The sequence below is a fragment of the Rhinolophus hipposideros genome (assembly GCF_964194185.1).
Source record: "Rhinolophus hipposideros genome assembly, chromosome: 21".
NCBI lineage: Eukaryota > Metazoa > Chordata > Mammalia > Chiroptera > Rhinolophidae > Rhinolophus > Rhinolophus hipposideros.
The window spans coordinates 28,733,089-28,751,008 of NC_138067.1; the positions used below are offsets into that span (position 1 = coordinate 28,733,089).

The following is a 17,920-nucleotide window of genomic DNA, read 5'->3' on the forward strand; positions in this document are numbered from 1 at the left end:
GGCAGGGATCATCAAACCTTTTCTGCAAAGGGACTGATAAAATATAGTCTAAGTGTGTAAGCCAGACCATCTCTGTTGCAACTATTCAGTTTTGCAGTTATAGAACAAAGCAGCTATAGACAGCATGTAAATAAATAGTGGGGTTGTGTTCCAATTAAACTTTATTTACAAAAACAGGTCGTGAGCCAGATATGGCCTGAAAGCTGTAGATTCCTGACTCCTGGTGGTCATAAACTCTTTGGTTTTTTTGTTTTTTGTTTTTTTAGCTGACTTTACATCTTCATGGTAGCCTATGTGAGTATGAATTCAGGTCCTGCATGCAGCATCTCAACTCGGCCCACTCTAGCAAGTTTGCAGTGCACCTTTTTCTGTGCAGCGGCAGTTAAAAAACAACAATCAAACAGGACACTGAAGTCCATTTACCAATGTAATAATATAGCATTTTCCTTTTACAAGTCCTGTACATACCCCAAGCCCTGGTCCACAAGGTGGGATTAACAATTTCAGCAAGAGCGCTAAGTAAATCCCCCCCACAGACACACACACCATCAGCACAGGAGATGAACAGAAAAGCAGAGAGCACGTCAAAAACTCCAGTCCACTTGTTAAAGTTGGATGCCAGCGAGGTAGCTGGTATAGAAAGTCTGACAGACCATCAAACAAAGACAGATTCCTTTGGAAAATATTTACTGAGTGCCTACGACTTGACAGGCTCTGTGCTAGTACTAGAGATAGAAATGTTACCAGGCTGACCACACGCCTGTAAGTGTGAAGGTTTTATTCTGGTAAGGGAAAGGCACAATGCAAGAGGGAAGGTAGAGTGGGAACTGAGGGAGGGAGGGAGGGAGACATTAAATTCAGTTTCCTCTTTGCAAGTGGGTGCTCTGGTAAGCAGCTGTACAGTAGCAGAAAGAAACAGATGTCTCATCCATACAAGCATGTATTCATTCAACAAAACATATATGCCTGGGCTGTATACAAAGCATTGGTAATAGAATGGCAAATAAGACGCAGTTCCTTCTTTCAACAAGCTTGCAGTCTAGGAAGGAGAAGCGCAAGGAAACAAGCTATGCTAATTTGAATTCCTAGGTACTCTAAGAGACCCATGAAATTCACAGAAGAAAATAAAATTGGCCAATTCTGTGAGGCAACATCTAACCTCACTATTCATCAAAGATGTACAAATTAACAGCATACTTTGTTTTCCAACTAACAAGTTGGCAAAAAATATAAACATTATAGTATTATCCACTGTGAGTGTGAGGAAAGAGAACTTCTAATACACTTTGGATTAGAGTCCAAATCGATAAAACCTTTATGGTGGTCGATTTGTCAGTATCTAACTAAATTTTAAATGGACATTTCTTTTGAATCAGCAGCTTCCAAAATGAGTCTCAACTGTGGAAAAAGACTTGCACATACGAGCGCAAAAAGGCAGGTATTAAGGTGTTTACCACTATACAGTTAGTAATTATGAAACAGGAAAAATCTAAGTGTTCAGCAGTAGGGGATTGCTTTAATATAGCAAAGCCTATTACTAAAGAGGTATTATGCATTCACAGAAAAGAATGAAGTAGATTTATATGAATTAACATAAAAAGTTTGTGATAGATATCAAAGCAAAACTACTTACTGAACTGCATGTGTGTATGTAGTTTGTAGGTCTTGTAGAATATTCATCAAATTTTATGGTTAATGGGACAAGTAAGGTATGAATAGGATGGTAAATGGAAACATTTCCATTATCACTCCAGTGACGTTTTAAATTATTTTTGAAATTTAAAAATGACCATTAAAATTACATGTATTATAGGATGGGTGCACAGTGAAAGGATATCCAGTGTGTAAGTTCATCCTGAATTCCAGAAGGGACTGTAATTCACTTATCAGTAGTGTAACCAAAGCTACACCCTTGGAGCTCCTTGATTACTTTGAACACTGTTTCTTTAAAGGTGGTGGTGGTGGCGGGGGAGGGAGAGGTCATTCCTTTCTGCCTGATGTTTTTCCCAGGATATGTAAAGATGTATTCCTAGTGATCATGTCTGAAAATTAACGTAATTCAAAGGTCCTCACTTCACAATATTTGCAGTAAGATTCTGGCATCTTAGCATTTAAGTGATTTCAGATTGCGTACATTTAAACATCTGTGATTCATAATCATAAATATCACAGTTGCGCGGGACCATATGCTTCAGCTTGCAATATGTGTGTGTGTGTGTGTGTGTGTGTGTACATATATAATATATATAAAAAGCACAATCAATAAATCTCTGGAACTGTAGACTTACTGTATGTTCAAAAAGAACATTTCCAGACACGTGAACCCTCCTATAATTACAGACATATACTTGAGATCCCATATAAGAATCCCTCAATTGCAAAAGTTACCACTTTTGATGGAAAGTTATGATTTACATTTGGCTCATGCTTTCCCCATGATAATCCATGTAGAGTGGAAAGGAACACAAAAGCCTTCAGCTGCATTAGCTTTTACTTCTTAAGGATGAACGTGGTCTATTGTTGCTGAGTGAAAAGATCACAGAAAAATGGGATACCTTTAACAAGTGGTGAGACACTCTTGGCAGGCATCCTCCGACATTCCCCCGAGGCTGAAACTAGAGACGATGCCATATGGTATGAGGGATGCAATAAAAATCTCTTGGCAGCTGGAGGATGAATAGGCATGACCTACAGGGCTGATCATTTTCTTGCTTACATCAGAAACCCGTACCTGCATTCAAGAATTAATTGTGGTTCATGTATTGTAAGCCAGATCAATTTATTTTCATTTCCTGATAAGGTCTTGTCAACTAGACACAACCAATTTATCTCACCCTCTGCAATTAGAGAAGAGGTGAATGAAATCATTGGTTACAACCAAAAAGAGTCCACTAATATTTTTGATTGCCAACTCTTGCTAGGGCTAGCCCTGAGCACAGCCAAAGAGACGGATGAAGCTGTGGGAAGCCATCATCCTCAGAGAGCTCCCAGGGTTACCAAAGGACAGGTCAGGAGAAAACTGGGAAGGTGTGGAAGTTGGTGGTCTTCACTCTGTTGCAGTTTGATTTGCATTTCTGCTGGTTATTGTGAAGCCACCAACTTTGTCAATATCTTGGGCCTACCCTTCCGGGAGGATAGTCACTGATGTAACAGACAGTGTATCTGAGCCCCTAAATAAGACTCTGTCTTCTGGAAACACTTCTAAACCCTCTCCGGAATCCAGGAAGCACAAGGCCATCTCTGCATAGAGGCACTGTAGATATCCACAGGGATTGAGGGGTCAGGTGTCCATCCACACACAAGCTACAGCTCATCTATGAGTTTTATGAAAATGTTACCATTCTGAAGATCATGGGTCCAACTTCAGTGCTGTTTTTTTTTTCTCCCCCAGGATGTTTTGCTTATTGTGATCTATGGATTTGTGATGACTGTGTAGAATAGCAGAGCACTGGTCTCACCAAGTCCAAATCTCAGGAGTTCATTAATAATAGTTTAGGTAGATCAATGATAGTAAATTCCACATTTAGCTTTTCTTCTCACCTGTAAAGAATTCATACTGGTACAATCTCTTGACTACTTTTAGATGTTCTGAGACTGCATAACAATTCAGCAGGACCCATTCATGCATTTTCCCTGCCCTTCTTCAGAGCCTAAGTGTTCCCTAAGCTTTGACCTGCGGGGTCTCCTGACTTCTGTTCTGTCAGTTTTCCCCCAAGGGAATGAATCACTTCAAGATTCCATTCAACTCCATCTTTGACACCTCTTTCAACTCTAGACACAGACTGTTTAACTTCTTGTTAAGCCATGTGCTCCTAGGCTGTGCAATAACTTGTAACAATTACTGTGGATTCTGCATTCTAAAATAATCCACCCCCTTCCTCTTCCTCCAGCATCTGAGACAGGGCTCTACAATCATTGTAAAAACCAAAGTTCCATCTTTGCTGCTTATACATGTTTGACCTTAACACATTTTCTCAATCTCTCTGAGCCTCAGTTTCCCTCACCTATAAAATACTACCTTCACAGGATTGTTGGACAATTAAAGGAAATGTTTATTGAGTGTTTACTTTACTTCCTGGCATATGGAAAATGTTCCACAAATGGTAACTATTATAGAAGATAGACACCAAACATGAAAAACCAGAATGGTTTTGGTTTTGTAGAGTGACTTAAAAATCTAGGGAAGTGCTTTGGATAACTCCCAATGCGTGTTCATGAATCAACACTTTTTTACCTTTGATACCATGGCCGTTTACATTCACTGAACTAGTGAATGATGTTAACATGCTCAGCTGGGTCATACACCAAAGAATTCATCCATTTTTGAGGATCAGGTGGGTTGGGAAACTAACCCAGTAAAGACTGATTTGTTCAATTTTATGTGAAAATAATCTTCCATTTTTCACTCACTAATTCTTGGAGAGTTTTCCAAATAAAGTAATTAGAGCACACAGAGTGGTATAGTTCAGAGCCTGGCCTTTGGAGGGTGGCCAAGCTGCAGGTAAACCACAATCCTATCACCAATCTTTGAATCCTGGGCAACTCGCGCTCTCCAAGAGTCCTTCATTTCCAGTTCTGTAAAATGGTTGAAATATCACATGAGGGTATTGGGGTGGGGAGAACCACTTCTGAGTATCTATCATGGTCCTGGTATTTTGTTAAAACTTAATGGTTAGTTCCTCCTCTCCCAGAGCCCGACTTTCTGTTTCAGGTTGGAATGTTTACAGACTATTGTGTACTCAGTGCTGCTTTGGATCGTAGATTATAAGCTCTTCCAGAGATAGAACTATGTCTTCTCTGTTCATGATAACACTTAATACATCTATTTCAGTATTTATAAATCTGAACCCGATGCAATACCCATTCCCTAAAGACTCATTTTGGAGGATTTTTGTTTGTTTGTTTGATCATCTTGGATATTCTAATTCATTTCTAAATATTGGGTTTACCACTGCTCCATTCCTACCTGCCTTTATCTCCAAATCATCCTCATCCCTTCTGCAACCTAGCAGCTTCTATGGAGCTTAGAAAGAGAAGAGCTGATTACCTCCTTAAAGTTCTAGAGGAGAGATCTAGTTAAAACTTAAGGACCTTTAGATCCGTGATGCTCAGTTTTGCAAAATTAGTCATGGGTATCATTAAAATTATACCTTCAAACTTTTATAGCCAATTTAAACATTTGCCCATGTGATTTGCATACTTTTACTATGTGTTTTATGGATTCGTATCAATATTTACCTGAAAAGTTATCACTTATCCCTTTAAATGTTTCTAATGTGTTACTGCATTTTTAAATGTGATGTTATTATGACTTAAAGCCCAATATTGTCTAGAAGAACACCTCCAACTTTATAATAAACACAGGAAAATGATATAGACCTTTGCTTTCTAAGCATGTATTAGAGAGTATAACTCTTCATTAAAGTGAGATATACTTGTTGATAATCCCTTACCTTGGATGCAGCTGGTAATGATGAGCCTGCTCATGGGTTGAATTTCTCTCACTGCTAGAAATAATTTATTATACTGAACTATGCTCTTGTTGCTTATAGTTTTTACGTTCTGGTACTTGTTTGGCCTTTTGATACAATGTAGAAATGGAATACCCATCCTTCCACAGGGCACCCCTCCAAATGATTGTCCAACCTTCTAGGCTCTGGAAATCATGAAGACAGGTTATACATCTGATCTATTTTTATGTTGGTATTTGTCCCTTACTGCCAACTGTCTTGCACATTGTAAGTAAGCAAATGATATGTTTGATGGGTTAATGAATGATTGGGTCGAGATTTATAATAATAGAATTTCAGATTATAAGAGATATCATCCAATGCTAGAATATCTTCCACAACATTCCTGCTGAGCAGTCATTTAGGTTCCATTTGAAAGTATCCAGTCACAAGCAAATGATTTCATCCAGGAAGAACTGTACCTTTCAAATGATAACCTGAAATTCTTCAGGCTTTTCCAATATGTGGACAATAAAGAGGTCATGCAAATATTAATATTTGCATTGCACCTGCTTATAGACCCCGCCTGCACAACTGTAGAACCTCAGCCTACCCTCCTCCCTTGGCTTTTATTCTCATTGTTTCTGGAAGACCCCAAGGAATCTCTCACACAAACTCACAAATCAGTCGTCCATGACCTTTCCTTCTGGCTTCTTTGTTGATTGATAGTCCTGGGAAGCTCTTGAAGGGCGTGCCTCCCGCTGCCTTCTGCGGGAAGGCTGCTTCTCAAAGTCTTAGCTAGGAGCCCCAAAGCCATGAGTCCCTCATGCTGCCAAGAGACCCTGAAGCTGCTTTAGTTTTCATTGCACCAGAGCAAAGCCAAGCTGTTTTCCACTCAGAAATGGAGCCAAGCTGCCATTCGCAGGAACCAGAGCAACAGTGCTTGAGATTACCTAAATCCCCTGTGGTTTGTGTGTCTTTGAACTTGTACACATAGCTTATTCTCTTCCTGTACTACAGACCCATGGGGCTAGACTAGAAAACCAATATTGTGTTCTCCTCTCCATCTTCCTTCTCATTCTGTATCTCTCTAGGTATTCATCCAGAAGTTGTCCTCCTTATATGTCCCTTCCTCCCCACGTATATCTGCTCATGCAGTACAGAGGTACCGTGTTTCCCCAAAAATAAGACCTACCTGGAAAAGAAGCCCTAGCATGATGTTTCAGGATGACATCTCCTGAACATAAGCCCTAATGCATCTTTTGGAGCAAAAGTTAATATAAGACCTGGTCTTGTTTTCGGGGAAACACGGTACGTATTTGGGAAATCACAGGCCTCCCAGAGCATCAGATGTAATTAGGATCTGGATCTCAATTTCGGTGCAGCCACGACATTGCCACATGTCTCCAGACAACTCCAAGCGCAAGGCCAAATATCTTAAAGGTTATAACAAAACAAATCTATCTTCTCATGAACTTACCCTCCTAACACTCATAGGAAGGGAGACATGTGTGTCCATAATTACTAGATAAATCAAAAACTAAGGGCTCTGGAGGAGACATGTGCTAGTAATATGAAAAACGGAGAGGGCATCTCTGTAAATCTGAGATTTGGTGGTTCTCAAATTTGCTGAATCTGTGATTTCTGTTTCACTGATTGGGTGACTTTCAAATCGACTTACTCAAATATTCACAGGAGTTTGAGCCATCATTCTCAGTTTTTTCTGAGGAGTTTCAAATTCACTTAACTGCAAAGTTGCAGTTCTGCTATTCGTTCATTCAACAAACAGGGTTGGTACGTACTGACTCAGGCACTGTGCCATATGAAGTAATTCTAATTTGAATACAAATTCATAGTGATTGTAAGCACAATGGGCTAGAGGAGGCACAGCATTTTGTCAGAAAACGACCTGCCTTGTTTTAAAGATCTATAGCAAGAGTAAAATGTAAGACCCTGACAGAAAAGACTACATTCAGAGCTAACATCTCAGTTTTTCATGGGAGGCAGAGAAAATTTCCTGAAAGCAGATGTGGGCTCTTTTGTTTTTCCAAGAGGAAGCCCTCAAGGGCTTACATGGTAAAAATAGGTTTCTGCTGAAGATCCCTTGGCGGGATCAGTCACTGTGGTACCCTCAGCTGACATGATTAGAATTGAAACTCTATCAAAATTGGAATTGGCATAGGAGATGGTATTAAGACTTTTTATGTGCATTCCGCATATAGCAAATGTACAAAGACTTTGGAGGTGAAATCCACTCCTGGGTGAATCAGGCATGGTTAGAAACACGCCCAGACCCTTACAGAAGCTCCGTGGATGTCAGCACTGACTCCAGGCCAAATATGGAATGCAGGATACAGTTCAGTGCATTCAGAAATCAGGAGGGTCCAATAAATGAAGGCTGGAACATGTGTCTATTGTATCATCTAGAGATCTGGCCCAATGTGGGTAAAACTGAACATATTTTAACGAAAGCTTGATTGATTAGAATGCTTGAGAAATGAGGGTATTCAGGGTAGTCAAAGGAAATGCTTTCTGTTTCCATCACCTGGGCAGGTGCAAAGAGCCCCTGGACTACGCCCTGTGAGTTTTTCAGAGGAAGTTGGCACCAGTGGGATTCTGAAGGATGTGAAACGCAATTAAGTCATGGTCTGGATCCTGGAGAGCGTCCATCTGATGTTTCTGAACTAAGTACTGCTTCAGTTGTCAGAAAGGCATGGTTTTCCACGCCCCAGCAAAGACTTTGCAGATCAGCCAGTATGCAGGCCCTTCCTGCTGATGGAGCAATTAAATTCTGCTTTACTAACTAGGCCAGGAGTACTGGGATATCTGATCCAGTCTAAGGGAGAGCAAACCATTTATATTCTCCTGCACCGTCATTGCCTGGTCTCAGTGGTGTGCTGCAGCCAGCTAGCTAGTACTTATATGTACTTCTAAGAGCTGATTGTTTGGCTTTTAGAAAATTTGCAAGCCAGTCAAAGGCACACTGGTAGCTGCAATCAATCATGTTTAGGGTATTTACACCATAGGCATTGGCAAATGCTCTAAATCAGGACTTTTTCTATTATGAGCATACTGCTGAAACAAAGCCAATCTCTTCTGTATGAGAGTATAGATTTCTAGAAGCAGATCTAAGCATGTCTGTCTGTGGGAGGGATACAACTCCCAGGATGACTGGTTCAGAGCTCACCATCCTACTGACCCGCAAGTATCCTCACACAGCGTACAAGGAGAGTCTGACCACCAACGCTGAGAGAACCTACAACTTACATGCCAATCAATTTGCAAATCTCTATGGATGCATGTAATGTATTTAGGACCATTTGTCCATCTAAGATGTGAGTTGTATAGATCACAGACTGACCCAAAATACCAGAAGAGCAAAAATTCTATATATTCATTCATACCTATCTACAGGAGCAGGACTGTTCTATATTTTGGAGATAAATTTCAATCCATCTGCATTTTCATATTTCCTGGGATCATAATACAGCTTAATTTGCTCCCTCACATATTTCTAGATGGTAATAAATCTATGCCTTTTGGATTTTCATCCCTCAGAACCACTTTCAAAAGAAAGAAATAGAAAAGCATAAAATCAAGGTCAGGAAGATTAAACCCCTTAATTCACATGCCACACTTCCCATTTCAATTGTGGTTTTGTCTCCCAGCTAAAGTTTGTCTTTTTGTGACATTTGCATTAAGCCCAGAGGACATTTTGAGTGGAAACATGCTGAAAGCATAATTGAAACGCTGAGTGGTGCCATTTGTCTCATTTGCATTTTCCCCCAGGTGGGGAGTTTTCACTTCCTCCCTTCTTCTCCTGGGGTGTTCAAAGATTATCCCAAAGAATGATGTTGTGCAATTGATTCCAATAAATCCACATGTACAATATATTCTATGGATACTTTTTTCTTTCTTTCCAGAAGCTATTTTAAATGCCACAGTGATAAACTATGGAAGAAAATCCTTTGTAGATTCAGAATAGTACAGATAGTACATTCCCCACCCCCACATAGAAGTTTTGAGTTTTGACTATTTTTTCACAAATTTAATTGTTTGCTAGAATTTTTCCTTTCAGTTATTCTCATGATGTCATTCTGAGATATCCAGGAGGTTGGTTGTAGCTATAGAAATAGTTTTTAAATAGGTAGACATAAACTATTTAATTTCATCCTTAATGTGTTCTTTGAACTCTGTGCCCCAAAACATGCACTGACTGGATCTCTATTTAAAAGGTTGAGAATCACGGACACGTTGATTGTGTCAACAAAGTTAATAATATGAGACAGTGATGCCGGGCGGATGCGATCAGTCGTCCCCTTTGATAGAGAATTAAAGGTGGAAGGTAGAGTCTTCTTTTTCCAGGAGAAAGAAGAGAAAAACAATGTGGTGAATCATTTCTCTTTTGATTAAATATTCTTCATATATTTTAGATTTGTCATTTATGTATTGCCAAAATTACTATCATTGGCGTGGTCTAGATTTGGTCTTTTCTAACGTGTGTGTCTTCCTCAAGCCTGCATTATTTATGTTAGATATATCATTTCAACTATCAGAAACCCTTCTAGATTATATCGGAGCCCTCCTAGACTATAAACCTGAGTAGGGAGAAGGTAGGCCTGAATTTGTCTAAAGGAGGGATGGGCAGAGAGGAATGTAGCCAGCCCAGCATTTCTGGAGGGTGGAACACACATCACCATGAGGGTTGTAGAACCTCCAAGGACAAATGGACAAATGTGTTTTGTTTTTTTGACTCCTTAGATTTATTTATCATTATTAGGAAAAATAACATCTGGCAATATTCAGCATGTATTTATAATGGTTATCTTCAAATAATTTTATAAATAACGTGAGTCAATTAAAAGACAACAGTTGAGTAATAGATGAGGCATGAAAGTATGGTGACATCGTGAGGCAGGAAACTGAGGGATTGAATACACTCACCTCAGCAGACAAGCATGGACTAACTGTGTGGCCTTCACCGCACTCTGCCTCACTCTGTCTCAGTTTCCAGAGAGGAACACAAAACAAACAAACAAACAAACAAAACATCCCACCTCCAATTGATAATGTGAAGATTCATTGAAATCATGAATGTAACGCTGTCAGTGCGGTGTCATTCTTTTAGGAAAAATAATACCTTAGAGTTGAAGGCAGTTATCTTTACACACAATGCCTTTGAAGAAACTTTGTGGATCTGCCATGGGCTAGGCACTGTAATTTCACTGCTTTGACAGGGTTTTTCCCTCCACAACCTCTCCTGTGAGATAGGTAGGGCTTTGCCAAGACAAGGGGGCGGGTTCAGGGATGGGCAAGGCTGGGTCAGAATCTTCTGCCTCAGCAGATGCCTAGAGTAACCATCTCCATGGTAACCGCACACAGCCAGCAGGTAACTGACTAGAAAGAGGTGGAAGGGCCCAGAGGCAGGTGGAGAACCAGCTGAAAGAAGGAAGCTGTGTAGAAAAAGGAAAAGGTAGCTTCCTGAATGCCGAGAATGACAGGAACAACAATGATCATGATTTTTATTCATGGAGTACCAAGGTCTGTCCTGAATGCTCTATGCATGTAGGTACGTATTGTTTAATGCTCATCATAGAATTATAACACCCCGGAGGGAGGTACTAGTATTCGTCCCACTTTATAGATGAAGACACTGAGGTGTAGAGGATGGGTTGTTTGCCCAAGGTCGCAGGGCTGCTATACAGGAGCCAGAATTGGCTGCTATTAATACTGCCCTTTCGTGGGGCCCGAGGATCTAAGTTCCTGGCACACTGGTTCCCCAGCCTCTTCTCTGTGCCAGGAAAGGCTGGGAAATGTGGAGACCTGACATTTTGACAAGCAGTCCATTGCCCGAGGTCTCGTTCTTGGCCCTGGTTACATTAGATTCCTCTGGGCAGCTTTAAAAAGACACTTGTTCCAGGACCCAGCCCAGCCCAGGAATATCAGAATCTCCACTAGGGTTGGGGCATGTTTGCCTTTTTTTTTTTTAAATGCCTTTCAGGTGATTCTCACAGCCTTGTAAAATAACCACAGACGAAAGCACCTGCTCCTGAATTGGTAGAAGGTGTCTAAAATGGAAAAAAAAAAAAAAAAAGACCCAACTATGCAGACCTTAGCTCTTGGACACAGCAGGTTGGGAAAACAGCTGGAATGTACTGAGCACCTACAACGTGTCAGGTCCTGAATGGAGATTTGGTCTCTCAGTATGTGTCCCCCTGGTCCCTCTGAGGACCCCAGAAGGATTAGTGACAGGCCAGAGGGGGTCGGGATGGGATGCCTGCCCTTTCCCCTCTCCTTTTTCCACTCCTGGGAAATGGCTGTGTGGGGACAGAGTCCCAGAGAGCAGGTTCCAGGCTCTTGGCCTCACACGGAAAGGTGCTGGCTCGGTTATTAGATGGCCATCAGCTGTTACCGGTTAGCCATTAGCCACTAGTATAACTGCCCTGGCTACGCTAGGGGATGGGTTGGTTGGTTGGTTGGCAGAGAAGTGGACGGTGGATTACAGCTAGTAAGTGTGTCGGTAGGTTGGCAGAGAAGCGGAGGATAGATTGTGGCTCCTGTTTCCTGTGTCTCCAGCCCAGCCGCCAGGGAGAATATAGTGGTATGACTCCCCTATCTATGGCTCTGTTGTTGTTCCTTTTGGCCTTACCATATCCTGCGTTCTTGTCCGGGGAGCGGGAACTGAGGCCCTGCATGACAGGGTGTGTGGAGAACTTGAACTGCAGAGTTACACAGATCCAACTGGAGACAGATTCTTGCCTCTTCAGGATGTGTGACATTGAACAAGTGAGTCAATCTCTCCAAGGCTCAGTCTCTCCTCCTGCAAAATGGAAACGATGCTTATAGATTGTGATTCTAGTGGGGCTATATTGCCCCCAAACGGGTGACCTGGGTTCTTGGGGGAGAGGCCAAAATATTGTACATTTTGTGTGTGTATAAAGTACAGATAATATTATACATACAGTAAATAAACAGATACACGACAGTATATCCGTGACATTAAAATTGCATGAGAGTGGTGGCAATGAGGCAAAAATATCTAAACATACTCAGGGGGATGGTGGGGACAGAGCCAGGGGTGCAGTTTCCAGGCTCTCGGCCTCACGTGGAAAGGTGCTCACTCGGGTAGTAAATGGCCATCAACTGTGATTGGATGGCCATCAGCTGTGGCTAGTTGGTCGTCAGCTGTAACCAGTGAGCCATTGGCCACTAATGTAACTGCTATGGCTACACTAGCAGCAAATGGGGGCTAGCAAGAAGATGGTGGCTGAGCTAGCAAGTGCGGATTGCGAGAGGCAGATGCCGCCAGCGAGAATATAGTGGTATGACTCCCCTGTCTATGGCTCCGTGGGTGTTCCTTTTTGGCCTCACCATGTCCTGCGTTCTTATGTGGGGAGCGGGAGCTGAGACCCCGCAGGCCGCCCCGCACGACAGGGATAGATAAAAAACATGTTGGGAACTGCGGTTATACAGCACAATCGCTACGAGGCTGAAAGGAGGACTAAGTGTACAATCCTTGGCACGGAGACTGGCACTCGGACACCACTCGATAAATGGTACACGGTGTTACCATTATTTGTCAAAATATTTGGTAATTCAACATGCACGCGCTGATCCCGACTGTGTTTCAGGACCCTGCACAGCTTTACTGGGATTGTGAAGGAAGCTGGGGGTTGGGGGGGTGAAAAGCAAAGAGACCAGGGTTCAAATTTTGGTTTTCTCGATTACTAACTGTGTGTGTTGGGCATCTCCTCTGTCTTCTCCAAGCCTCAGTTACCTGATCCATAAACTGTGGGGGGAGGGGATTAAAACTGTGCCTCCTTCATGGTTGTTGTAAAGATTAAATACGATAATGTATGTAAACTGCTTTTATCAGTATTAGCTAATCTGATTATTACCACTGTAAGAATTATCTTCCTGGAGGAGAAAGATCAGCTTCGTCAGAAATGTATGTGGCTTTAACAGTGTACTCAGACCTATGCAGATGTCCCAAAAGGCATACAAGAAAGTTCCTAGTTGCGATATTTTAAGAGACTCAAACTGGAAATAGCCCAGCTGCCCACCAACAGCAGAATGGATAAACAAACTCAGCATAGTCACGTGGTGCACTACTATATAGTGGGTAGGATAAGCAGCTATGCCTTGCAGCCACATGGATGAATTTTACAAACATAACACTGAGTGAAAGAAGCCAGACACAGAACAGCATACACTGTATTATTCCATTTGTATAAAGTGCAAATACAGGTCAAACGAATCAATGCTGTTAGAAGTCAGGATAGTATAGTCTCTAGGGAGGAGGGGAGAAGAAGAGGGAGACAGGTCGTGTCTTGTCTCTAGGTCTGGGCATTGGACACAGGTCTGTTCCCACTTGGTACAAATTCATCGACTTGTATGTGCTGATTTACGCGCTTTTCTATTTCTATGCTATGCTTCACTGAAAGGTCTACTAAACCAACCTGTTCAGCAGAGAACTAACAAAGCAAAAATGGGGGGAGGGGAATGCAGGTAGTGCAATAGTATGCTTAGCCCCAGGCGGCCTGGCAGTCTGCGGAAGGCAGACAGGCAGACGTGGGCACAGACAATGCACGGTGATACCTTTGGTAATAGAACCATGTCTGAGGTACAGACACACCACAGAGGGGAGCGTGATCAGCTGTCACGACCGCTGCTCCTGGCAGTGCCCCTGCTCCATGGGGTTCCTCTGACAGCTGCTTGTCCCTTTTCCTTCTGACACACAACTTAGCCACTCACCTCTAGGGATCTTTCTCATGCCTAGCCAGCCACTGCCTTGACCTGGGCCTGCCATCCTTGGTACAACACTGAACTCACTGGTTTCCTTGGCCTCTCTTCTTCCCTTCTCCAACCCATTTTCCAGAACGCACAGCTACTAAATTACACTCTTTGGACTGGGTCCTCAGGGTTTTTCAAAAGCTCCTGTGTGATGTGAATGCATCCCAACCTGTGGGAAGCACTGTTCTACCCTGGAACCAGAACACACACCTGACCTTGACCTCTCAACACTAAAAATAGTCCAAGGCTACTGGGCAGCACCCTAACTTAGGGGTGTTTCCCAACTTGTCTCCAAAGGACATTTTCAGCCTCTCTTTCGTCAACCCCAACATCTTTGCCGCATGTCAAATTTGCCTCTGATCCAAGTACACCAAATTAGTTCTCTTTCTCTGAGTCTGTTTTGTTATTTCACCACCGCTCCCATGACTTTAAAGAACCTAGAATGCCCTCGCCCTTCCTGGGCGCCTTCTAATCTCCCACGCTCCTTCCAGACCCAGCTCAAATATTGTCTCCAAGAAGCTGTCCTTCCAGGCTCCTGAGCTATCTAGTCCTGCCACAGCACCTCCTACATATTGGATTAGATCACATCCCCACCCATCACTGTGCCGTCTCTGACTGCTCATTTCACCCACTAGACTCAAGGGCAGGGACGCGGTCCTGTCTGTCTCTGCATCCTCACTGCTTAGTGCCTGCCTGGGACATGGGAGGTTCTCAAGGATGGAGTGAAGTCCTTTGGCATGATCACATTCCCGGGAGTACAGGGCTGCTGTGGGATAAGGGGCAGCATTTGTGGATCTGGGATGGGGGGTGGTAACCCACGTTTAATGATCAGAGATCTCTCCAGCACTAAGCTGCCCAACCCATTCACACTCTGTTCGTTTGGTTTTGTTTTCACCAGTGAACTTCAGTGATTGCAAGGGAAATGCCCAGCTGCACTATGAGGTCTCAAACCCATACTTCAGGGTGAACAATGACGGTGGTGTAGTCGCCGTGAGAAACATAACTGCGGTGGGCAAGACTCTGTTCATCCACGCCCGGAGTCTGCATGCGGAAGACATGGCAGAACTCGTGATCATTGGCGGGAAAGAAATCCAGGGCTCCTTGCAGGTAACACAGCTGATGCGGATAAACGCGGTCCAAGGAGGAACATTGGGGTCTGTATGTCTCAGGTGGAAAATGGGTCTTTGGTTTATTATTGGCCAAGATTCTTTTGTTGCTACAGGTGACAAAATCCCAACACAAAATAACGGTGGGAGGCTGTGGGGATGGGAACCGTCGGCTCATGTCACTATAGTATTTCCGGGATAGCTCTGCCTGTAGGCACGGCTGTGTGCCAGTGCCCGGATGATGACATCAGCTTTGCTCTTTCTCCATCTGTGGTCCCGCTTTCCTTCTGTTGGCTTCACTCTTATACAGTCACATTCCTCCCTGCTTACCAATGTGGAGGTCCCAGTAGCGCCACTTCGTTCTCCCAGTCTTCAGTCACCTGAGAGACCATCTTTTCTCGATATTACCGGCCAAAGCTCGAAATCAAATTTCACTGACTCTCATTAGATCACGCAGCTGTCCCTGAAACAATCACTGTGTCCATTGGGTTGTGACGCTCTGGTTGGATTAAGTTGGGGTCACAGGCCTTGTCCCGAAGCCAGAGTGGGGTCAACCCCACCTAAAACATACGGACTGAGAGTGAAAGAGAGGCACTTACTCCAAGTCAGGTAGCGTCTTGTTATCCAAGGAAGCAAAATGCATGCTGGGCAGGCAAGAACCCAAGTGGGAACTCGAGCTGGGTAACAAGGCACCCGTGGCATGTGGCGCTGCCTCTCGGCCATGCACTGCTGCCCACTCTGTGCCCAGTGCGCGTGTACACAGACCTTGCACCTGCACATGTATGCACACATTTCAGCAGTACCACAAGCCGCTCTTCAGGATTCCTGACTGTGTCATCCAGAGACCTGTGGCTACAGTACTCACCTACTCCTCCTTCACCAGGAGCTCAGAGACTCTGTGGCTTCTGATTAGAGAAAGGGAACGCACCCAACAAGACCCTGGCATCATAATAACAATAATAACAGCGTGCCCTTGGCCTTGTGTGGCTAGCCTTTCCTCCTACTGCTGGCCTGGTCTCACCCAGTGTTTCAAAGCCTGTGATTCTCACGGCCTTTCTCCTCCTGCCGCATTCCCCATAACCCTGATTTATCTGCCAATTTCGTTCAGGGTGGAAGAGTAAACCCAGACTCCACAGCTGGGGAGTAGACACAGGACAGCTGGCTCTGTGAGTGTTGCTTACCTGCCAGTGCTGCCTGGGTGATCTTGAAAGAATCACGTAACGTCTTTACCTGCAGACGAGAGGGGTGAAAGAGTCTGGGATGGCAAATAAGTGGCCTGTGCTTTGCCCCACTCTGCCACCATATCCACGGCAAATACTGTTAATCCTTCCTGGGCTGACCTGAATATCTTTCCCAATTCAGTGCCTCTGGAAGCCACCATCCTTCATTCATTTAGAGAGGTTTCTAAGGATGGAATCTATTTGCCATCGCGGGACCAGGCAAACTCCATAATTCTTTATTTCTGTGAATCTGTGAGTTAAGGGTAGATACCGTAGCAAACTAAAAATGAATCCCAAATACGCCACTGATGTTTTCAAAGAAAGTGGGATATTGGTGAATATGTTTCAATGTGGAAACCCACTGGCACCACAGAAGCAAGCTTTTCTCTTACGTAGCCATGGCCATTTTCATAGCAGGTCACTAACTCATGATATGAATGACTTGACAAATATCTAAAGCAACAAAATCGCCAGGATGTGCAGCACAAAGTGTTTCTTAGGAACAAGTAAATGGTACAGAGATTCCCATAAGGGGTTTGTACGTGGGATGGGATGTGTTTAGCTGGACATTGTCTGTCATGATTGGTGGTTCATCTTTAAATCCAGAAAAGAAAGTGTCACAGTATGTATCTTAAAGCAGAGCAGAAGGGATTCTAGGCTCTTCTCTGGACAACCTCCACCTTGACAGGCTGGGAGACCAGGGTTCAATACCAAGCGATTCAGCTTCTAAGAGCTGGTGTGTCGAATCCCAGAAAGATACCCTTCTCGAGGCCAAGCCCCTCATTTCTCATTTGCCGCTGTCGGAGCACACTGATGCCAAAGCCGGGCTGGGGGTGTTTGCTTCTTATGCAGCTCGGAGAAAGCTGCTGTGCCATTCCGTTTGCCTGGTGCCACCAGAATGGGACACTTGTCTCCCCACTCCAGTCGTCTTGCAAGGTTTGAAAATAAGCCCTGCGAAGGCGCCTAGATGTGTCTGTAATAAAAAGTCCAAAGAAAAGAAAAGAGAAAAAGGATAGGGGAACAAAATAACTAGCCAAAGAATCTCTGTGAGGAGAGCACAGTCGTTCCGAGATGCTCAGTTGGTATTTATGAGGCCCTACTGTGTGCGGCCAGGTAGGCCAACATCTGGAGAGGGAAATCAGTGAGTGTGCAAGTCAGCTCAGCTCCTGGCTGGGAAGGAAAAAGAAATGTGTATGCTGATTAAGTACCAAGCCGGGTGCCTCTGTGCCTTTAGAGAAGGGAGAGGACAGGGGAGGCTGGGCTGGTAACCACAGCCAACACTTTCACGGCAATAACTATGTGCCAAGTGCTGCTTTATTGGCCGCAAATGCTGACTCATTGAATCTCCCCA

At 43.5% G+C, this 17,920-nt stretch overlaps 1 protein-coding gene across 7 annotated transcripts in view; it reads left to right on the forward strand.

Annotated features, from left to right (window-relative positions):
* The window catches only part of CDH13 (cadherin 13), a gene marked incomplete at its 3' end in the record, with an annotated part of 1,171,491 nt that overhangs the window by 522,797 nt on the left and 630,774 nt on the right, over positions 1-17,920 (forward strand). For all 7 annotated transcript variants that reach the window (XR_013992141.1, XM_081031360.1, XM_081031359.1 and 4 more), the window contains one exon: positions 15,142-15,350. Coding sequence is in view for 5 of the 7 variants with exons in the window: in XM_081031360.1 (XP_080887486.1) it covers positions 15,142-15,350 (209 nt within the window). The remainder of the gene's footprint in view (positions 1-15,141; positions 15,351-17,920) is intronic.